Here is a 25,384-nt window from a genome sequence, read left to right as displayed (position 1 = left end):
TCACCCCTCTGGTTCCGCCCAATTATATCGTTCGGCTGCCCGTACTTGCCTATTCATTACAGCAATTTTATAGTCATTTTGTAATAGATGTTGCAAATCATCTGAAAAGAACTAGACAAAGAATACATTAACATTCTCATTCTCATCAACGCCATTCGTAAAATCTATGATCTCTTTAACACGAGAATAATACCCTTGATCAAGCCCACCTAGAGTCAGCGGAGACTAAACATCTCACGTAACCAAACCTAAACCAGATATTCTGCATAAAAGGTCAACTACTTTTTCATTTTGCTTTAGAACTAAAGTCTATAGTGCCTTTGCCGGCATGATCCTCTGTCACTCAGGAAAAAGCTTTACTTTTGGGATCCAATGAACAATTTACTAGGGGATCAAATAGGGTTCCGATCCATGATTCTAATTAGATAGAATCACAACACTGCATATTACTTGGAATCGAAAATGAAGAAGAAGTTGCTTTTGTTATAGTAATAAACTTGACTGCCTATTTATATTGTTCATTCAGGTGTTTTCAGTGACTTGCATGGTGGGCACGTCTAGAGATAAGACAACAGCCCTGATGGGGCTTGACAAAGATCAAGTTTAAACACAATTTCCACGAGCCATGTGTCAAACAAACACATATTTCAAATGTAATAATTCACAGTATGATAAAGTTCAAACTAGGGTGAAATACTTTCTAAGGTCTTCGGCAAGCGCCTATGGCTCATCCATTGCTCCACATCTGTCTCCTTAGTGACATGTCTAACTTCCTAAAAAAGAACAAATATCATTTAGCAAAAAGTCCCACTGAATGATTTATTGAAAATCAAGTTGTTTAAACAAGCTAAACTTATTGTCAAAACTATCGTAGCAAGAAATCCTAAGCATACAAAATTTAGTCGTAAGCAGATGCATTTGAATATTGGATGTCAAATATTCATGTTAGCTGATTTTCTCTTCAAGACAAACTCTTATTATTATAATTGTGATACCTGATTTGCCACATGTAACCTTCAGAATATGGAAGTTTGTCAAACATTTCCAGGTGAATCCGTTGAATTTGAGCAGAGAATCAAATGCATTAATTACAAGTATGTTGAACTCGTTGTCTGTTGTTGGAACTATGGATATTATCTACTTATCGAGGGTTTTGAGTTTTGTAGGGAGAAAAAGTACCACTGATAACCGATATGACGATTTTCGAGAAAATGAATTAGTAAAAAGTCATACCTCTTTACGAGAGCCTGGAGGAAGTTCTGCATATGTCCAATGAGAAAAGCAAAGAGCAGGAGCCCGAGTCCAATAATGGCCATGGTAAAAAGGACTTCCCAAACAAAATAGCTTGGAGTTTGATTTCCCGCAAGAGTACTGATTTGCTTCAAAAATATCAAACATAAACACATAATGTCAACAAACAGTATCAATAAGTCTACAGAGTTTGAAACAATATTTGTTTCACTATCGAAAATACTTTTATTAAAAAGATGACAGGAAAAAAAACATATGGGAGAGGAAAATATGAAGCATAAACTGGAAAGCAAAGTACTTCAAGCCAAAACCAATTTTTCGTAGTTTTACATGTTAAAACATTGTTACCGTTAAAGAACAAAGGAGCAAGCAAGCCTGAGCTTCTATTCAAACATTAAGCAGATGCAAAACCGAAAAGATTTCAACTTATGGAATGATAGGAAAACAAATGGTCAATAATAATCGATATCCTGATATGAAATATGAGGAAAAAGTATTAGGTTTCCTCAGATTTGATTCCAACTAGGAAGCATAACAACAAAACATTAAATCTCTACGAACAGACCAGCTGTGTGTTCTATTACCGCTCAACAAATAGAAATTTAATGTAAATATTAATAAAACCAATGTCTAATTAGCCTACACCAAGTTAGTTCATCAGTGCCAAGTGTTCTGGTGGCAATATTACCTGGAATCCCCAAAACAGCGAATATATGTATCTGGTGGCAATATTATGTTCTGTGGTAAGGTTGACAGCTTGCTTATAAATTCCATAAGGGAAACCTTCTTCCGTGAAACAAGAATTAGAACTTCCACGGAGTTTCCAAGCCTCCCAATTTGGATCACTACGAATAAATGTACCAGTACCATTCCCACGGCCACAATCTATATACTTGCAGAAACTGCCGTCTTTATGGCAGGCATCTTGAAGACATTGGTTAACCCTCTGTTACAAGAAAGAGACAGGCAAGGAGAGAAAGTAAAGAAAAATTCATCTACACTTTCACACATTTATTAATTAAAAAAAAAAAAAAAAACTTTTCTGGTGAACCATAATAACAGAAAAGTATACAACCTTCATGTTGAAGTATCTAGAATCCATATAAAGTAACAAGCATGCAAGGACATATTCATAAAATAGAAAAAAATGAAGGAATCTATTTGTTGCTTAAATTTCCTATGTCCGGCCCAAGCGTCGTTTGATTTTATAAGTGCAAAAACAACATGAATGAAAGAATTTGTGGAAATGTTTGAGATGCTAATTTATAAAATGATATTTTCAAGCATGTTATAAAGTCTGAAGACATGCATTTCCGATGTGCAACCCAAAGAGAGAGAGAGAGAATGATGCAATATTTTGATTGTGAATTATCACTTCAAGAAAACATTAATCAGGGACTGCCTTATGCCTGCATATCTCATGTGATAAATGATTGAATATGATTTATAAATGTACCACAAACAGTTAAGCAACTTAAGAGCATGTCAAACTTCCAGATAAAGCAAATGCAGGAAAGTATTTAAAAGATGAAATAAGCAATTTTAAATGCTATAATGACTTTTGCCTACCTGTAATCCAAAAAGGTACCAGCCTGATCCAATAACGTGACCGGACAAGACATAAGTGAAAATATTCATGAAAAAATTTGCCCATGCCGACTCAAATCCAGTTGATGACTGACCAGCAAACAGAGGCAGAAACCTATACAATTTGGGAACATACTGAACAAGAACTGCTGTTCGTAAAAGATTTTTAGCATAATTTGCTCCAGATAATGCCAAGTTACGGGGTAGAACAATCAATATCATTATCTGTAAACAAGGAAAGGAGATAACTTATGACATGGAACAAGAAGTATAGCAACAATAAATATGAAGCATGTACCATATGCGGTGGGAGTAAATAGATATATACAAAAGCACATGCCTAACCAATTTCAAGTAGATTAAAAAAAAAAAAAAAAAAAATTACTAGGGAGCTTAAATCTTCACACAGTGTAACTTGTGGTTATACCTTCCGCCAATCCATCATCTGTCATACACACACAATTTCATGTGCACACAGATGTACATAAGATTATGTACATAACAGGAGGTCAAACATACTAAATTATATACTATTCAAAGTTTTATACATATTCTGGACCAAAATCAGTTCAGACCCTAAAATCCGAGCCAAACTCAAAACTCGATCTGATTGATACATTAAGTATAAAAATCTAACATCTTAAATCATAAGAAGGCAGCAAAATATTAAAAAAAAAAAAAAAAAAGTTCATGGAAGAAAGAATAAAAACATAAGAAATTACCGCAGAGAAGCGAAGAGTTTTTTTTTTTTTTCCTTTTTCTACCTTTTCTTTTTTGATATCCAGAAAGGCGGAAGATGGTTGAAGGATAAGGTAAACTCACTTGAGGAAGTGGTAATACTATGAAGAAGTCAAAACAAAAGTATCCACGAAGGTAATTGAGAGCTATTTTCTTTGGATGGTCAACCAACTCCCCAGCTCCAACCACCCTAGATTCGGGAGCAACATATGCCAGTTTAAACTGCAAAATACAAATAATAAATCATTTAATCAGACAAGCAAAAGAAAATCAATTAGATATGTAAGTCACTGTACCATGCTGAATTACAGAAGAACTCCTTAGACAACCATACCACACAAAATTTCCACAATACATATGCAATGCATCAGATAACACATATGAAGCTTTTCTCCTAAAAGGTATTTCTTAGGATTCTAAACTAATCAAGCTACCAAATCGCAAAATCAAAGACCTTCAATGCTAAGTAAAACACAATGATAATAAAAAAACTAGAAAGAAAAAATGATAGAAGTTATGTTTATCCCTCAAGCGTATATCCAACAATCTAGACCAATGTAAACATCAGAAAACTTTATTTCTAACAAATACATAGGTGACAAATAAGCAATGTAGTTCCTTTTCTTCCAGTAAAAGTATTACAAATGAGATTATCTTCCTTAATCTAATGCAACCATAATTGAGCTCAATCCAATCTTTCCGTGTTAAAAAGCTTAATGCTAATGTTGAGCAATTACTTGTCAACTTAAACTTTTAGGTCAAGTGATTACTTGATATAGTATTAGTCTATTAGAACAAAGATCTTAAGTTCATATTCTGTATATCTCATGCATCTACATCTATATTTTTGTCTTAGCAATCCAACCCACTGACTTAGAGGAAACAAATTTAAGTTATGCATTTCAGGTCACCATGTTTCTTATTTTTCTATTCTTTACCTCTATAGTTTGAGTACATGGCTACTATTGGAAATTGATAAGCAAAATTTGGAACAAAATCAATCTAAGCCTTCACTCTTGCATATGCAGTCTTATGGATGTATGGCTGATCAATGATATGAGATTTGTAATAATGAAGGAGCTCACTTGTGATTCCAATAAATAGAAATTAATTAGTAGCAAAAATCAGCATAAACTATAATGGCAAATGTTATGACAAAAAAGAAAAACCAATAAAGGATCAATCTACCTGAAGAAGCATGTTCAAAAAGTACACGAAATCAGTCACGGATCTAAAAAACACAATAGCTGTAGTCCAGGGCCAGTTGATGGCTATGCACTTATTATCCTGCATCCAGAAAAGAAGCATATGTAAAAACTACATGCTGAAGTAATGAAATAAGATGAATATTAATACTGAAAATCTTGAACAAGCACACAACATACTAATAAAACCAACTTAAACACATAGTAACAACGAAAAGTCAAATGATGAACTACAGTTTTTAGAAAAATCTTAAAAGGAAAAAGGGAAAAAATACTAGCAAATAATCAACAAAAAAATATATATTTTGAAAAAATTGGAAGAAAAATCACCGACCATATTTGAAAAAGAAGTAGAAAAGCAAGATGACCAGGGCAGCTATTGAGAAGGGTTTCACAAGTTAAGAGTAGAAGGAATATTGCAACAACAGGAAATAGGACTTTGCTCCATGGCAACTAAACTAAAACCGTTTCTGAAATCCAGTTAAAATGTCATTTTGAGGGGCTGTGCTTGTCTGATATGTTTTCTCAACATCAGGTGTTGCACATTCTATTCTCATTAATGGAAATAGCACGGTTTTGTCCAACCACGTTAAACTTGTATTCTTGCTGGTTTTCAGTAGTTAATTTATTTTCATATTAGGGTAACTAAATTAGGGTTATTTATGAAAGTTTTTAAGTCCTAGCTAGAACATGAAAGAAGTTATGATATACAAGAAGATTTTCGGTTAGAAGTGGATATTGATCCATGCGCAAAGTGTATGACAAATAAAAGATAAAACAATATGGGCAGTGAAAGACATACACACACATATATATATAATACATATGGACTCTTCCACAGAAATGACTACTGCTCAGGAAGGCCATGAGTTGAAATACAACAACGTATGGTAGAAAATAAGACAAGTGAAAATTTTAGAACACTGCAATTCCTTGCTATTGGTAAAGCTATCCTTCAATATAGCTCTATACCGGGGTTTTGCAGGACTTGAAAGAAAGTTAATCCAGAAAAATTAAGAGATACTTTAAAGGAGTACCTTTTCTCCTTGTCCCAGAAAAATTGATTTAAAAACTTCACAAACATCTAAGTATCTTCACAGGTGCAATAATAAGTCCAGATAGAACATGAAAGACAATATATACAACAAGATTTTCCGTAGAAGGGATATTGATCCTCAGAAGCCATGTGCAAAGTATATGACAAATAAAAGATAAAAAACAATATGGGCAGTGAAAGAACATATATATAAATATTATGGACTGTTCTGCGGAAATGGCTTACTGCTCAGAAGGCCGTGAGTTGAAATAAATAATGTATGGTAGAAAATAAGACAAGTGAAAATTTACAAAACTGCAATTCCTTGCTATGATTGGTAAAACTATCCTTCAAGATAGCTCTATACCGGGGTTTTGCAGGGCTTCAAAGGAAGTTAATCCAGAATATTAAGAGATACTTTAAGGAATACCTTTTCTCCTTGTCCCAGAAAAAATGATTTAAAAACTCACAAACATCTAAGCTCTCACAGGTGCAATAATAACACCAAAAGCATGGGAAAATTTTGTTTCAAACATTGAATGTCAAGCATTAAAAAAGTAGCCTTTTGGTTCAACATAGAATGACAATATTGGTATTTTGGTATGCCTTCTCTCTTCATGTTTCTCGTAATCCTAGGAATAATCTTCTATTTAAGAAATCTCTAAGCAATTAAGGAGGCCCTGGAGCCACTACTATAATAAGAAAGCAATAAAAGAGAAGAAATACAAAAAGGTACCCTAGGACACGAGTAAAAAAGGACATAAATCCTCTAGAAGCCAGAAATTAACCACCCTAACCCAGAGCCTAAAGGATCTGTAAGGAAACAGTAACTCGACTCTCCCAAAGAATCATGAAACTTGTAAAAGGCGGAAATAATATTAGTATTTGTTCATTTAGGCACTTAATGGAGTAAAAAATGGTAATGGAACTCAAATAGCTCTAAGTAACATCACCAAAGGAGATTCAAAAAATAAAGTGGTTTTATAAAATTTGATCTCCTAAGTGGACACCTATTTGGTCTGTGCTGCTAAGCAATTGGTTCCTGAAAAGATAGCTCAAGTGATCAAGAAACAATTATCAATTGTCTCTAAAAATCTAGTAAAATCATGAATAGAGTTCTCCAACTTTCATAAACAACTGCCTCCTTTCTGATGCTGGACATAGAAGTAGAAAGATCAAAACTCAAAATCAAGTTGAAAAGGTTGAAACTAAAAACTATATTTCATATTCAAGAACACAACATATGAAATGTGATGAGACTCCTGCAATGATAACAAACAATGCCAAACAGTACAAGAAACAGAATATGTTCACACAAAACAAGCCTCAACAAGTAAGATGGAGAAAAGCAAAAGAAGAACAACCAAAACAATTGATAAACTCAACAGATAGCTCCAGCAATTCGAGGAGCTGGGGACCTCCTACAATAGACACTATTTTGATCTCCCCCCTTCACCAAAACTGACCCTTTATTTAAATACCTTCATGACTACCTATTTACTAAAACTTTGATTCCCTTCACACGGGGCTGTAACCAATTTCTCTAACAACTAACAGCAAGCACCACACTCTTACCCCTTTCTGACCCTATTGTCGCTTATGCCCTCTGTTTTGTAAACATGCTTAACGGGGGTCTTCAATACCCTCCCTTGAAGAACCACTGTTCAAGGTGGGGATGGAAAATTTTCACCGATACCACACCGCTCCTCCACTCCTTTAATGCCCTCGCTTCCTTACTCAATTCTCCTCATCTTCTGTCATTCGCCGGGAGGGTTGTTCGCAGGTGGGAGAGGTGTGGAATCGATCTTTTGAAGAGTGTCCAGCTTGTACTCTGGTGACCGGAAGTCGGCGCCGGGCGACGCCTCTCCTCCATGGGCGGCACTCCGACGAGGGGTTGACGAAGTGTTGCTGTTGATTGAGAAAGGGATATGTTCTAGATCTGGCGAATGAGCGATTGTGTTGTATTGAACCCTAGATCCAATTTCTCTTGATCAATTACGCCTTGACCCATACCTAGCTGACCGAGTCCACTTCCAGGTCCCTTCTCCAATTGCTCAAGCCCACACTCAAGTTGTATGTGTTACTCCCGTTACCTAGCCACTGAAATAATTCCTCCATTAAAACCATACAGCCCAATTGGTTTTTCAGCTGTCTTAAGCCCAAACTATTTCTTTCGTAGCCCAATTCTTCTCCTCTTTTCTGGGCTAACTTAATTAATTGCATTAATAAATTGGCTGGCCCAATTTGACTTCAGCTTTTAGATTTGGTCTAAGCCCCGTTTAAGAAGTTGGCCCACAATATGTCTTCTTTTTCTTCACACAATGGAGCAGATACCGCTTCAAACTCCGGCAATATTCTTCCATTGTACCGGCTTGTTGGATTCCCATTAGGTGTACGACCTTCTTCCTGTGAGCCATGAACCAACGAAGCAAGGCAAGTTAAGGCGGCCCATGTTGTCACAGGAGCTCGCACTCCATCCACTGGAACCAATTGATTGCGTCGCCCTCCATGCAAACGGCCACCGTGGCCAACCTCTCGTTTTCAGCCATTGATACACTTAAAATACCTTTTATCCTGAATACCAAACGTACAAATTCTTCCCTATGAATATCGGTATTTCGATTCTCCGGCCATCTGACTCTGGTCGATTTCGTTCAGTAAATATGGGTTTGCCATTCTGGTTTGCATTGGGTTCACTGTTCTCCCCCTTGGTTTCGATTTGTTTCACCGCTCTTTACGTTGACCATCCCCTCTAACTCCTTTGGTTTCCTCCTCCTTTCGCCTCATCCATGCTAGCATCTCCTTCAAGCATTCTTTGATCGTTCTCAAATTCCTTCATCGATCTCATATCTTTTTCCACATTTCCCATCCTAGTCTCCATTTCCGCTTTTACCGTTCCCCAACCTTGGCTCGATACCATTGATGAGACTCCTGCACTGATAACAACAATAGCCAAACAGTACAGATAACAGATAGTTCACCACAAACAAGCCTCAACCAAGTATATTGATGGAGAAAAGCAAAGAACAACCAAACAATTGATAAACTCAACAGATAGATCCCAACAATTCGAGGAGCTGGGGACCCTACCTAACATGACTATTTTGATTCCCCCCTTCACCAAAACTGACCTTTATTTAATACCTTCATGACTACTATTCTACTAACAACTTTGTCCCCTCACACGTGGCTGTAACAATTTCTCTAACAACTAACAGCAAGCACCTCACACTCTTTACCCTTTTGACCTATTGTCGCTTAGCCCTCTGTATTGTAAACATGCTTAACGGGAGGTCTATCAAAATGTAATAACTTTGGGAACAACCAAATATATTTCCACAACCAAAAATATGATGAAATGTACCTTTCAAGTGCAACAAGAAGAAAAACGAAGGGTCTATGAAAATCGCCGCCAAGCAAGAAATAACATAAAATTGGTTCCACTGTGAACAACTTTAGTATGAGGATTCATGATTCCAGGAACAAACGAATCAAAGAAAAGAGAAAAATCTTCTAGCGCAACCTTTGGCGTCCCGTAAAGAGCATTATACTGAAGCAAACAAAAATAGACTGTATAAATAATAAGTTGAAGTTGTGGCCCAAAAATGATTCTGAAAAAAAATCCAATAGGTGAATTCGTGTGTATATAGATTAGATATTAAATTATATTATAATTTTCAAAACAAGATGTATAAAATGATTACAGTTGCATATATGTATGAACATATGTGTGCTTATACAAATAATGTATTTATTATAAGTTCTAACCAAAACCCAATATTAACACCAAGCTCAACACAGGCAACATCATAACCATGTTGACTGGAACTCCATCAAACTTGAAAGGTGCTGCAATATAGCTAGTAGAGTATTGTTCCATGATGCTTCTAAGGATTGCAACAAAAGTATAAGGCACATGAAAACAGCATCAGAAAGAAAAATCCGCTAGGAGTAAGAAAATACCTTTGCATCAAAAAGACCAGAAGTTTTTGATGTTTTGCTTGTCCAGCTTGGTAATTGTAAAACGTCGGACAAGTTGTGCATAAGGATCGTTGCACCTCCAATTGTCCAGACCTCAGTAAATGTTCTTTTTTGCATAGCTTCTTCAGACCAATCATTTTGTTCCATTCCACTAAAAGAAGGATATGTTTTATCTTACGTTCTGCATTTGAATACTTGTAACACACTGATTCGCGGCAAATTGTTTTCCCATTACGGCTAATATAAAGGGCCACTCATCTGTATAAATGGTGTTCTTCTCTCATTCCGTAGAGGACCGTATGGCCAACAAGATTAGGTTGAGGTTCATAGGACTCTTGTAGAGTCCATAGGAATAGAAAGTGATGCGCTCCTGTCCTGGAAGCAAAGACATTAAGCCGAGAATCCACATTTTCATTGGATAAACGGGAATCTGACAGCATTGGTAAATCATCTTTCTTAACCAGCCATTCTTGACCTGCAAAAGAATATCAAATAAACTAAAATCCAATCCACCAAAAAATAAAAATCCCAAAAACTCCAATGTCAGTAACCATTGTACTTGACTTGTATGTACTATGATGGCAAGAAGGCACTTTCAAGGTGAAAAAGCAGTCCATTTTTTATTAAGCTAAATCTATAAACAGGGAATTTTACTTTAGACTACAAGTTGAAGAGGTGCCATCCTTAATCCAATGCCAGTACTTAAAAAATATTTGGAAAGATAGCACAATTTGCAGAATTTTGGACTTAATTCAACACTTCTTCTTCACCAAATTATTTGCTTTTATGAGGGCACCTCATGTCCATCCTCTAATTGCATTGACATTCCTAAATTTGTTCATTAAATAGTAACAATAAATAACAATCAAGTTCAAAACCTTTGTGCTAGAGTGTTAAACAAATTCATCATCATTTCCAAAGACAAGTCAAAATCCTGCAAATTTTTCTTTTATGAACTCTGTTAAGCAGGTATGAAAAGGCGTTTTAACAAGGGCATCAAGTAACCAAAAGTACTCTCTGAAACAAACAAAACGTTTTGAGTCTTTAAAAATTCTGATTCATGCCAAACCACATTTCATATACCAGTTAAAAGTTTTACCTATACACAACTCAAGACAGACCAGAAAACTAACCTTACCTTCTTGAAGTTGAGTTCCAGCAAGTGATCTTGGAGAAAAGAACCCTTTGTTCTCTATAATTGGCTGCAAGTAAAGAGCTTGGAATTCATAATGAAAACAAAAAGTACTTCTTACAAAAAACAGCAGTTTTGAGCTCTTTAAAAGCTTTAATTCATGACACCAACCACATTCTCATGAACTCAGTTACAATTTAAATCCATATACACAACTACAAGACCCAAACAAGAAAACTAACCTTCTTGAAGCTAATTCTCAACAAGTGACAACGGAAAAAAGAAACCCTTTTTCTCTATAATTTGCTGAGTAAAGAGCTTTGAACTCATTCGATGAAAAACACAAAGTAGTTCCACAACATACAGCAGTTTTGAGCTCTTTAAAAGCTCTGATTCATGAACCACACCACATTCTCATGAACCCAGTTACGGATTTACCTTTATAATACAAAACCCAAGACACAGACAATAAAACTACATCTTGAAGCTGAGTTCTCAGCAAGTGGAAATAGAGAAAAGAACCTTTATTCTCTATAATGGCTGCAAGTAAAGAGCTTTGAACTGACATTTACTGAAAAACACAACGTACTTCAACAAAAAAAACAGCAATTTTCAGCTCTTCAAAAGCTCTAATTCATGAAGCCAACTACATTCTCATGAACCCAGTAAAAGTTTCAACTTTATATACAAAACCACAAGACACAGAAGAAGAAAACTAACTGCTTGAAGCTGAATTCTCACCAAGTGGCAAAGGAAAAAAGAACCCTCCTCTCTACAATTGGATGCAAGAAAAGAGCATTGAACTCATTGTTGATGAAGTGAATAGGAAACTTAACAGCTAACAAGAGTGAAAGAGAAAGAGAGAGTGACTAGACTAAAGGCCCGGAAGACTTTGAAAAGTCGGTTGTGTGTAGAATGGTTTGGCTTCATGTATTGGCCAGTTGCGTTATCTACTTAAGTCTGTCTGTCTCTCTCTATGAGTGGGAGTTCTATATCCTATTAGTTTCAAAAATAACAAAATAACCCTATGTGGTTAATTGCTTTCTTTTCTATTTATCATGTTAGTGTAATGTTATATACTTGTTTACTATTTATTTTTTAATAGAAAAAATAGATGATCATATATATAATTAAGGGTTCATGGACATCCCTCTTTGTTTTTTAGTATATTATGACAAATTAAACAATGTATAATTAATACATATTAGAAAGTCATAACTTATAGCCATCTCCAATTTCAAAAAACAATTTTAATGATTCATAGATGTGTCAAAACTTGTGTAAAAAAGTACGGTTTTTTAAATTGAAACCGTAATTAAATATAAGAATATAACAAAACGAAAAAAGCATGATTTATAGTTTCATTCCATTTAATATGTTACAATGTTTCATACTTTATTATTTCTAAAATAAACATGGAATGCGTTTTCAAAATCGAAAAATAAAATCAGTTTTTATTTCATTTGCTACCAAAAACTTTAGCAAAAAAGAAGATTATTGCGATTTCGGGTTAGGGTTTAGTAAGAAAACCTCGGCTTCTTAATTTTATAAACTAATAATTACTCTTGTACATGTTGTTAGTATCCTCTGATACGCGATACGTATACGAGTCACCAACGATACATATCAGAGAGTGAATCATAAACATATCTATACGTTGATATGTATCCTACAATATGATATGTATCCGTTTATACTTTAAAATATCGATATAAAATGATACGATTTTATTAATTTGGGCCAAAGGTCCAAAAAAAAATTCAGGTCGAATTCGGGTTCACCCAACCCGGTTCACTAAAAACATGTCAAATTTACCTATTTTGCATTAAAAAAGGTGAAAAAGGAATGTGTTACCCATTTTACATGATAATAATAAAACAAATGAAATTATAGATATTGACATTGATCTTGAAAATGATATAAACGTTGTTTGAGAAAATGATATAGTCTAAATTTTGTAATTAATTTGATTTAGTAATACCATAATTTAAAACCATTAATATCACAAAATTTGCCAATAATCATGGGAATGATAAATTTTTAGAAAAAAATATTATTTTTTTAAAAAAGGAATCCTGCAATACAATACGCGTACCAAGATTCAAAAAATTAAGTTTTTCAATAGACGATACCATACACGATTTGACAACCATACGTATATTCCAAAATCATAATATAAGTATACTTAATTTTTGGTTGAAAGTAATGACGGTATAGAACGAGCTACAGATAATGAATACATCATACAATGCCATTAGACTGAGATGCAGATAAAATAATACATCAATTCTTCTTTTAACACTCTTCCAGCATTTGATGCAGATATCAAAGCAATTTATATCAAGACAAGGCTACATGGATAAAGCCACCCATCTTCATTTTATAAAAATCTCTATATAAACAATTATAATCACATAATCAAAATTAGTAAATAAATATAATCTCAAGGAATTGCATTCTAATTATCACACTGAATTCATCCTCCCAGAAATGATTCAACCTGGATACATTGATGGCATAAAAATACTTAATATTAAAATAAACTAACCCGTTGAGTTCAAAATAGAATCAAAGAAAATTTTAAACACATGAACATATAGATCATCTGGTTGTCTGTGGTAATCTAGACCTTCTCATGACGAGGACACACAACGCAGATTTAGAATAGAATATTTCTACGACTACGTGTGTGTTATTATAATTAAATTATATATTTTTTAAAAGCTGGCAAAATATCTAGCTTCATGTTGAAAGCTAGATACTGACACTGTATATGCATATAATCATCAAATCTCAATAATGTGTATCTTACAAGGAGTAGAAAGACTATGATCTGGAAGAATGCTTGGACTGAGATTGTGAGGTATCAGCACGATTCAAGCGTTTCTTCCTGTATCGCCAAGCTACTGAATACGTAGCACCAAGGCTTCGCCAATAGGGGATTCATACTGCATGTGAAGAGAAAAATGATTGTTACATCTTGATAACGAAAGAGAGATTTTGTTTCTTATCAAAACTTCCTAGAAAATATCGTTATCCATTGATAATTATTTGTTCTTTCGTATTCGTCATAGAAAGTAGGATTTGGCTACAGTATCGTAAAATATCGAGCATTTCATAACATCTTACAAGTATACAGTTATAACTTGTAATAACAAGTCTCAACAGAATTAGAAGTCCGACTTTGCTAGATCTATTTTGGTTTTTTTCTAGAAATAACTTTCAAAACGATATCAGCATTTGTAAAGTAAATCAGGTGAACTTACTAGAAAATATTACTTTATAGCATTAAGATATAAATTGATTCAGAAATAACCTTATGGCTCCTTGAACGCGAGGATTCCGCAAGAATCTAGCGAAAGACTAGTAACTTCTTCAATATCGATGCTCGGAGCGAAAAGCTTCTACATTTGTTAAGCATTCTACTGTCCTGTTGCTGAGCAACCGCTGCCCGAGGATCCTTTTTGCTTTACATCTGCAACAGAAATCATGTTGATGAAATATGTTTATTGTTTTCATGCTAAGGCGTCTCAGTGGCGAACAGAAGTCAATTCAATAAAAGGAGTTAATACTCATAATAATACCTCTATTTACAGAAGAATGCTCAAGACACCATGTAAGAAGTTCTCACCACAAACATCCCCCTCGGATAAGGGAACTCTTATCCCATCTTCTCCTGTGCTCACCATTTTCCCACGCACAATAAACACCATCTTTTCTATCACACTACCGTGATATAGAATTTTGCTTTCTTTGATGTATGTCTTTTGTCTCAACCTCTCACAAATCGAATCTAATATTGGTTCGTCCATCAGAGCAAAAATCCGAACCTGTGAAATGACACATTTCCAAGTTTACTACGGATAGACATAATTTGACAACATATTATCAATGACAAAGCTCAAGGAAGTTACAAAAAGCTACAACTACTGCAACAATAAAGACAACAATTTCGTTTTATGCGCAATGTACCAACTGGTATACAACTTCAGATTTTAGATATTCTGTTGCTTACTTTCGTCACAAATTTGAAGAGATGGCGTCTGATGTCTCTCTGAAGGTTTTCAGGCAAATTCTCAAACAGCATTTCTTCATTCACCCCTCTGGTTGCAGCCCAATTATATCGTTCAGCTGCTCGTACTTGCTATTCATTACAGCAATTTTATAGGTCAATTTGTAAATAGATGTGCAAATCATCTGAAGAAAGAACTAAACAAAGAATACAATTAACATTCTCATTCTCATCAACGCCATTCGTAACATCTATGATCTTTTCACACAGGAGAATAATAGCCCTTGATCAAGCCCACCTAGAGTCAGCAGAGACTAAACATCTCACTGAAACCAAACCTAAGACCAGATATTCTGATAAAAGGTCAACTACTTTTTCATTTGCTTCAGACATAAAAGTCTATAGTGCCATTTGCCGGCATGATCCTTCTCGTCACTCAGGAAAAAGCTTTACTTTTGGGATCCAATGAACAATTTACTAGGGGATCAAATAGAGGTTCCGGTCCATGATTCTAATTAGATAGAACCTACAACACTGCTATATTTTACTTGGAATGAAAATCAAGAAAGGGTTGTCTTTGTTTATAGTAATAAATTGACTGCCTATTTATATTGTTCATTCAGGTGTTTTCAGTGACTTGCATGGTGGGCACGTCTAGAGATAAGACAACAGCCCTGATGGGGCGTTGACAAAGATCAAAGTTTAAACACAATTTCACAAGCCATGTAGTCAAACAAACACATTTTTCAAATGTATAATTCACAAGTATGATATAAGTTCAAACTTATGGTGAAATACTTCTAAGGTCTTCAGGCAAGCGCCTAGGCTCATCATTGCTCCACATCTCGTCTCCTTAGTGACATTTCTAACTTCCTGAAAAAAGAACAAATATCATTTAGCAAAAAGTCCCATTGAATGATTTATTGAAAATTCAAAGTTGTTTAACAAGCTAAACTTAATTAGTCACAAACTATTCATTGAAGAGAATCCTAAGCATACAAAATTTATTGGTAAGAGAGGCATTTGAATATTGGATGTCAAATATTCATGTTAGCCGATTTTCTCTTTAAGACAAACTCTTATTATTATAATTGTGTACCTGATTTGCCACATGTAACCTTCAGAATATGGAAATTTATCAAACATTTTCCAGTGGAATCCGTTGAATTTGAGCGAGAATCAAATGCATTAATTACAAGTATGTTGAATACGTCGTCTGTCGTTGGATCATGGATATTATCTACTTATTGAGGGGTTTGAGTTTTGTGGGAAAAAAGTACCACTGGCAACAATATGACAATCTTCTAAAAATGAATTAGTAAAAAGTTGTACCTCTTTACGAGAGCCTGGAGGAAGTTCTGCATATTCAATAGAAAAGCAAAGAGCAGAGCCGAGTCCAATAATGGCCATGGTAAAAGGACTTCCCAAACAAAATAGCTTGGAGTTAGATTTCCCGCAAGAGTACTGATTTGCTTCAAAAATATCAAACATAAACACATAATGTCAAAAACAGTATCAATAAGTTTACAGAGTTTGAAACAATATTTATTTCTGTTGGGATCCATTGAAGGGAAAAGGTGGGCATGTGGGTATAAAGGCTTGGGCATCCCCCTTAGCAGCCGGTTTTCCAAGGAGAGTTCTACCAAGCCCATGAAAGACCCATGGCCCAGAAATTGTTGAGTTATTAGAGTGTGTTCCTATCAATGTTATCAGAGCATGATCCTGTGCCTATGTGGCAGGACGAGTGGCAGGCTGACCCGTGGCTGACCCGTGGCAGGCGACCTTGGGCCCGGGCTGCTACCCCGAGAAAGGGCATGGAGGCCCGAGGGAAAAGGGGATCCGCGTAGTCACCCAAGGGTAAGAGGCCGACGGGGTAAAGAGGCCGACGTGGACGTCGGTTGCAGAAGCGTGGTGGAATGTTGGGATCCCACATTGAAAGGAAAAGGGTGGGCATGGGGTTATAAAGGCTTGGGCACCTCCCTTAGCAAGCGGTTTTCCAAGGAGAGTTCTACCAACACATGAAAGACCATGGCCAGCCCAAATTGTGGGATTAGAGTGTGTTCCTTCAATTTCACTATCGAAAATATTTTATAAAAAGATACAAGACAGAAAAAAAACATATGGGAGAGGAAAATATGAAGCATAACTGGAAAGCGAAGTACTTCAATCCAAAACCAATTTTTCGTAATACATGTTAAAACAGTGTACCATTAAAGAACAAGGAAATCAAGCCTGAGCTTCATTCAAACATTAAGCAGCGCAAAACCAGTAAGTTTCAACTTATGGAATGATAGGAAAAAATGGTCAATGACAATCAACATCCTGATATAACATATGAGGAAAAGGTATTAGGTTTGCTCAGACTGACTCAAATATGAGGATACCAACAAAACATTAAACCTCTAGAACAGAACTGCTGATCGTTCTATTACCACTCAACAAATAGAAATTTAATGTAAAAATAATCAGAAAATCAATGTCTAATTAGCCTACACCAAGTGAGTTCAGCAGTGCCAGTGCTCTGGTGGCAATATTACCTGGAATCCCAAAACAGCGAATATGTGTATCTGATGGCAATATTATGTATTGTGGTAAGGTTGACAGCTTGCTGATAAATTCATAGAATCATCTCCCCGAAACAAGAATTAGATATTTCATCTTCTTTCCAAGATTCCATTTTGTAACATTATAAATAAATTTATCAGTAACATTCCCACGGCACACATCTATTAATCGCAAAGTTTGTTTCCATGCAGGCATTTCGAGACATTGATTAACCTCTGTTACAAGAAAGAGACAGGGAAGCAGAGAAAGTAAAGAAAAATTCCATCTACACTTTCACACATTTATTAATTAAAAAAAAAAAAAAAACTTTTGGTGAACCATAATAACAGAAACTTCATGTTGATATCTAGAATCAATAAAGTAACAAGCATGCAGGACATTTCATAACAATAGAAAAAAATGAAGGAATCTATTTTGTTGCTAAATTTCTCTATGTTCCCAGCGTTGAATTTATAAGTGCAAACAACACATGAATGAAAGAATTTGTGGAAATGTTTGAGATGCTAATTTATAAAATGATATTTTCAAGCATGTTATAAGTCTGAAGACATGCATTTCCGATGTGGCAAACCAAAGAGAGAGAGAGAGAATGTGCAATATTTTGATTGTGAATTATCACTTCAAGAAAACATTAATCAGGGACGCCTTATGCCTGCATATCTCATGTGATAAATGATTGAATATGATTTATAAAGCCACCAAACAGTTAAGACTTAAGAGCATGCCAATGTAAAGCATGTAAACTTCAGATAAAGCAAATGCAGGAAAGTATTAAAAGATGAAATAAGCAAATTTTAAATGCCACAATGACTTTTTCTACTGTAATCCGAAAAGGTACCAGCCTGATCCATAACGTGACCGGACAAGACATAAGTGGAAAAGATTCATGAAAAAATTTGCCCATGCCGACTCAAATCCAGTTGACGACTGACCAGCAAACAGAGGCAGAAACCTATACAATTTGGGAACATACTGAACAAGAACTGTTCGTAAAAGATTTTTAGCATAATTTGCCCCGATAATGCAAGTTACGGGGTAGAACAATCATAATCATTACGTAACAAGGAAAGGAGATAACTTATGACAGGAACAACACGTATAGTAACAATAAATATGAAGCATGAATCATATGCGGGGGAGTAAATAGATATACAAAAGCACATAACCAATTTCAAGTAGATTTAAAAAAAAAATAATAATAATAACTAGGGAGCTTAAATGTCTTCACAGAGTGTAACTTGTGGTTATCCTTCCGCCAATCCATTAACTGTCACTACACACACAATTTCATGTGCACACAGAGTACATAAGATTATGTACATACAGGAGGCAAAATAATAAATTATATACTATCAAGTATATACGTATTATGCTCAAATGTGAAGCCAATTGACGACTGACCAGCAAACAGAGGCAGAAACCTATACAATTTGGGAAAATACTGAACAAGGACTGCTGTCCGTAGAAGATTTTTAGCATAATTTGCTCCAGATAATGCCAAGTTATGGGGTAGAACAATCAATATCATTATCTGTAAACAAGGAAAGGAGATAATTTATGACATGGAACAACACATTTAATAACAATAAATATGAAGCATGTATCACAAGCAGTGGGAGTAAATAGATATATGCACAAGCACATGCCTAACCAATTTCAAGTAGATTAAAAAAAAATAATAAAAAATAAAAAATAGGGAGCTTAAATGTCTTCACACAGTGTAACTTGTGGTTATACCTTCCGTAATCCATCAACTCTCACATACACAAACAACTGCATGTGCACACAGATGTACACAAAATTATGTACATGACAGGAGGTCAAACATACTAAATTACAAAACTATTCAAAGTTTTATACATATTCTGGACCAAAATCAGTTCAGACCCTAAAATCCGAGCCAAACTCAAAAATTGATCCGATTGATAAATTAACTATAAAGATCTAACATCGTAAATCATAAGGAGAAAGCAAATTATGATATATATATATATATAGACATGCACACACACACAGAGAGAGAAGGGGTTGAAGGATAAGGTAAACTCACTTGAGGAAGTGGTAATGCTATGAAAAAGTCAATACAAAAGTATGTACGAAGGTAATTGAGAGCTATTTTCTTTGGATGGTCAACTAACTCCCCAGCTCCAACCACCATAGATTCGGGAGCAACATATGCCAGTCTAAACTGCAAAAATACAAATAATAAATCATTTAATCAGACACGTAAAAGAAAATCAATTAGATATATAAGTCACTGTACCAAGATGAATTACAGAAGAACTCCTTAGACAACCATACCACACAAAACTTCCACAATACATAATACGCGATGCATCAGATAACACATATGAAGCTTTTCTTTTGAAAAGTATTTCTTCGGATGCTAAACTAATCAAGCTACCAAATCGCAAAATCAAAGACCTTCAATGCTAAGTAAAACACAATGATAATAAATAAACTAGAAAGACAAAATGATAAGTTATGTTTATCCCTCGAGCATATATCCGACAATCTAGAACAATATAAACATCAGAAAACTTTAATTCTAACAAATACATAGGTGAAAAATAAGCAATGTAGTTCCTATTCTTCCAGTAAAAGTATTACAAATGAGATTATCTTCCTTAATCTAATGAAATCATAATTGAGCTCAATCCGATATATCTGTGTTCAAAAGCTTAATGCTAATTTTGAGCAATTACTTGTCAACTTAAACTTTTGGGTCAAGTGATTACTTGACATAGTATTAATCTATTAGAACAAAGATCTTAAGTTCATACTCCGTATATCTCATGCATCTACATCTATATTTTTGTCTACTTAACAATCCATACCAATGAGCTGAGGAAACAAATTTAAGTTATGCATTTCAGGTCACCATGTTTCTTATTTTATTATTCTTTACCTCTATAGTTTGAGTACATGGCTACTATTGGAAATTGATAAGCAGAATTTGGAACAAAATCAATCTAAGGCTTCACTCTTGCATATGCAGTCTTATGGATGTATGGCTGATCAATGATAAGAGATTTGTACTAATGAAGGAGCTCACTTGTGATTCCAATAAATAGAAATTAATTAGTAGCAAAAATCAGCATAAACCATAATGGCAAGTGTAATGGCAAAAAATAACAACCAACAAAGGATCAATCTACCTGAAGCAGCATATTCAGTAAGTAAACGAAATCAGTCACGGATCTAAGAAACACAATAGTTGTAGTCCATGGCCAGTTGATAGCTATGCACTTACTATCCTGCATCCAGAAAAAGAAGCATATGTAAAAACTACAGGCTGAAGTAATGAAATAAGATGAATATTAATACTGAAAATCTTGAACAAGCACACAACATATTAATAAAACAAACTTAAACACATAGTACCAACGAAAAGTCAAATGATGAACTAAAGATTTTAGAAAAACCTTAAAAGGAAAAAGGGAAAAATACTATCAAATAATCAACAAAGAAAATAGTATTTTGAAAAAATTGGAAGAAAAATCACCGACCATATTTGAAAAAGAAGTAGAAAACCAAGATGACCTGGGCAATTGAGAAGGGTTTCACAACTTAGAGAGTAGAAGGAATACTGCAACAACAGGACATAGGACTTTGCTCCATGGCAACTAAACTAAAACCGTTTCTGAAATCTAGTTAAAATGTCATTTTGAGGGGCTGTGCTTCTCTGATCTGTTTTCTCAACATCAAGTGTTGCACATTCTATTCTCATTAATGGAAATAGCAGGGTTTTGCCCACCCACGTTAAACTTATATTCGTGTTGGTTTTCAGTAGTTATTTTATTTTCATTTCAGGGCAACTAAATTAGGGTTATTTATGAAAGGTTTCAAGTCCCAGCTAGAACATGAAAGACAATATAATATACAACAAGATTTTCCGTAGAAGTGGATATTGATCCTCAGAAGCCATGTGCAAAGTATATGACAAATAAAAGATAAAAACAATATGGGCAGTGAAAGACACATATATATATAATATATATGGACTGTTCTGCGGAAATGGCTACTGCTCAGAAGGCCGTGAGTTGAAATAAATAAATGTATGGTAGAAAATAAGACAAGTGAAAATTTTACAAAACTGCAATTCCTTGCTATGATTGGTAAAACTATCCTTCAAGATAGCTCTATACCGGGGTTTTGCAGGGCTTCAAAGGAAGTTAATCTAGAAATATTAAGAGATACTTTAAAGGAATACCTTTTCTCCTTGTCCCAGAAAAAATGATTTAAAAACTTCACAAACATCTAAGTATCTTCACAGGTGCAATAATAACACTCAAAAAGCATGGGAAATTTTTTTGTTTCAAACATTGAATGTCAAGCATTAAAAAAGTAGCTTTTTGGTTCAAGATAGAATGACAACATTGGTATTTTGGTATGCCCTTTGTAATCCTAGGGAATAATCTTCTATTTAAGAAATCTCTAAGCAATTAAGGAGGCCCTTGGAGCCACTATTAATAAGAAAGCAATAAAAGAGAAGAAATACAACAAAGGTACCATAGGACACGAGTAAAAAAGGACATAAATCCTCTAGAAGCCAGAAATTAACCACCCTAACCCACAGAGCCTAAAGGATCTGTAAGGAAACAGTAACTCGACTCTCCCAAGAATCATACAAACTTGTAAAAGGCGGAAATAATATTAGTATTTGTTCATTTAGACATTTAATGGAGTAAAAAATGGTAATGGAACTTCAAATATGCTCTAAAGTAACATTCACCAAAGGAGATTCAACAAATAAAGTGGTTTTATAAAATTTGATCTCCTAAGTGGACACATATTTGGTCTGTGCTGCTAAAGCCAATTGGTTCCTGAAAAGATAGCTCAAGTGATCAAGAACACACATTATCAATTGTCTCTAAAAATCTAGTAAAATCATGAATAGAGTTCTCCAACTTTCATAACAACTGCCTTCTTTCTGATGCTGGACATAGAAGTAGAAAGATCAAAACTCAAAATCAAGTTGAAAAGATTGAAACTAAAAACTATATTTTAGAATCATATTCAAGAACACAACATATGAAAATGTAATAACTTTGGGAACAACCAAACATAATATTTCCACAACCAAAAATTGATGAAATGTACCCTTTCAATGTGCAACAAGAAGAAAAACGAAGGGTCTATGAAAATCGCCGCCAAGCAAGAAATAACATAAAATTGGTTCCACTGTTGAACAACTTTAGTGTGAGGATTCATGATTCCAGGAACAAACGAACTCAGAAAAGAGAAAAATCTTCTAGCGCAACCTTTGGCGTCCCCGTAAAGAGCATTATACTGACAGCAAACAAAAATAAGACTGTATAAATAAGTTGAAGTTGTGGCCCAAAATGATTCTAGAATAAAAAATCCAATAGGTCATGAATTCGTGTATATAGAATTCTGATAGTAAATTATATTATAATTTTTCCAAAACAAGCATGTATAAAATGATTACAGTTGCATATATGTATGAACATATGTGTGCTGTATACAAATAATGTATTTATATCATAAGTTCTAACCAAAATCCCCAATATTAACACCAAGCTCAACACAGGCAACATCATAACCATGTGACTGGAACGTCCATCAAACTTGAAAGGTCTGCAATAAATTATCTAGCTAGAGTTGTATTGTTGTTCCATGATGCTTCTAAGGACTTGCAACAAAAGTATAAGGCACATGAAAACAGCATCAGAAAGAAAAATCCGCTAGTTGGAGTAAGAAATATACCTTGGCATCAAAAATACGAGAAGTTTTTTGATGTTTTGCTTGTCCAGCTTGGTAATTGTAAAACGTCGGACAAGTTGTGCAATAAGGATCGTTGCACATCCCCAATTGTCCAGACCTCAGTAAATGTTCGTTTTTTTTAGCATAGCTGTCTTCAGACCAATCATTTTGTTCCATTCCACTAAAAGAAGGATATGTTTCTATCTTACGTTCTGGCATTTGAATACTTGTAACACCTTGATTCGGTCGCAAATTGTTTTCCCAATGACGGCTGATATATAAAGGGCCACTCATCTGTATAAATGGTGTTCTTCTCTCATTCCGTAGAGGACCAGTATGGCCAACAAGATTAGGTTGAGGTTCATAGGACTCTGTAGAGTTCATAGGAATAGAAAGTGATGCGCTCCTAGTCCTGGAAGCAAAGACATTAAGCCGAGAATCCACATTTTCATTGGATAAACGGGAATCTGACAGCATTGGTAAATCATCTTTCTCGTAACCAGCCATTTCTTGACCTGCAAAAGAATATCTAATAAACTAAAATCCAATCCACCAAAAAATAAAAATCCCAAAAACTCCAATGTCAGTAACCAATGTACTTGACTTGTATGTACTATGATGGCAAGAAAGCACTTTCAAGGTGAAAAGCAGTCCATTTTTTATTAAGCTAAATCTATAACAGGGAATTTTACTTTAGACTACAAGTTGAAGAGGTGCCATCCTTAATCTCAATGCTAGTACTTCAAAAAATATTTGGAAAGATAGCACAATTTTGCAGAATTTTGGTACTTAATTCAACACTTCTTCTTGCACCAAATTATTTGCTTTTTACGAGGGCACCTCTGCTCACATCCTCTAATTGCGTTTGACATTCCTAAATTTTGTTCATTAAATAGTAACAATAAATAATACAATCAAGTTCAAAACCTTTGTGCTAGAGTTGTTTAAACAAATTTCATCATTCATTTCCAAAAGACAAGTCAAAATCCTGCAAATTTTCTCTCTTTATGAACTCTGTTAAGCAGGTATGAAAAAGCGATTTTAACAAGGGCATCAAGTAACCAAAAGTACTTCTGAAACAAACAACAGTTTTGAGCTTTTTAAAAATTCTGATTCATGACACCAACCACATTCTCATATACCCAGTTAAAAGTTTTACCTATACACAAAACTCAAGACAGACACCAGAAAACTAACCTTACCTTCTTGAAGTTGAGTTCTCAGCAAGTGATCATAGAGAAAAGAACCCTTTGTTATCTATAATAGGCTGCAAGTAAAGAGCTTGGAATTCATTCAATGAAACAAAAGTACTTCTTCCACAACAAACAGCAGTTTTGAGCTCTTTAAAAGCTCTGATTCATGACACCAAGTCACCAACCACATTCTTATGAACTCAGTTACAATTTAAAGCCATATACACAACTACAAGACACAAACGAGAAAACTAAACTTCTTGAAGCCAAGTTCTCAGCAAGTGACAACGGAAAAAAGAACCCCTTTTTTCTCTATAATTTGCTGAGTAAAGAGCTTTAAACTCATTCGATGAAAAACACAAAGTAGTTCCACAACATACAGCAGTTTTGAGCTCTTTAAAAGCTCTGATTCATGATACCAACCACATTCTCATGAACCCAGTTACGGATTTACCTTTATAATACAAAACCACAAGACACAGACAATAAAACTAACATGCTTGAAGCTGAGTTCTCAGCAAGTGGAAATAGAGAAAAGAACCTTTATTCTCTATAATTGGCTGCAAGTAAAGAGCTTTGAACTGATCATTTACTGAAAAACACAACGTACTTCAACAAAAAAACAGCAATTTTCAGCTCTTCAGAAGCTCTAATTCATGAAGCCAACTACATTCTCATGAACCCAGTAAAACTAACCTGCTTGAAGCTGAATTCTCACCAATTGGCAAAGGAAAAAAGAACCCTCCTTTCTCTACAATTGGATGCAAGAAAAGAGCACTGATCTCATTGTTGATGAAGTGAATAGGAAACTTAACTAGCTCTAACAGGAGTGAAAGAGAAAGAGAGAGCTGACTAGACTTAAAGGCCCGGAAGACTTTGAAAAGTCAGTTGGTTTGTTGTAGGAAATGGTTTGGCTTCATGTCATTGGCCAGTTGCTGTTAAATATTATGAGGTGTC

The 25,384-nt window shown here is 34.8% G+C and overlaps 1 protein-coding gene across 1 annotated transcript; it reads right to left on the bottom strand.

Annotated features, from left to right (window-relative positions):
- Positions 1–936: 936 nt before the first annotated feature.
- LOC116122151 (probable cyclic nucleotide-gated ion channel 20, chloroplastic) lies at positions 937–25,308 on the bottom strand. Its single transcript, XM_031408059.1, has 10 exons — positions 25,124–25,308; positions 24,437–24,501; positions 23,238–23,749; positions 22,611–22,799; positions 20,666–20,764; positions 19,558–19,695; positions 18,887–19,038; positions 2,821–2,917; positions 1,940–2,197; positions 937–1,379 (listed from the first exon to the last, which is right to left on the bottom strand). Exons 3-10 carry the CDS (start codon positions 23,739–23,741, stop codon positions 1,134–1,136), a joined length of 1,683 nt encoding a protein of 560 aa, XP_031263919.1. The 5' UTR covers positions 23,742–23,749; positions 24,437–24,501; positions 25,124–25,308; the 3' UTR covers positions 937–1,133.
- Between the last annotated feature and the right edge of the window lie 76 nt (positions 25,309–25,384).

Source organism: Pistacia vera, unplaced genomic scaffold (genome assembly GCF_008641045.1).
Source record: "Pistacia vera cultivar Batoury unplaced genomic scaffold, PisVer_v2 Contig132, whole genome shotgun sequence".
Classification (NCBI taxonomy): Eukaryota; Viridiplantae; Streptophyta; class Magnoliopsida; order Sapindales; family Anacardiaceae; genus Pistacia; species Pistacia vera.
This window is presented reverse-complemented; position numbering and strand designations above follow the sequence as displayed.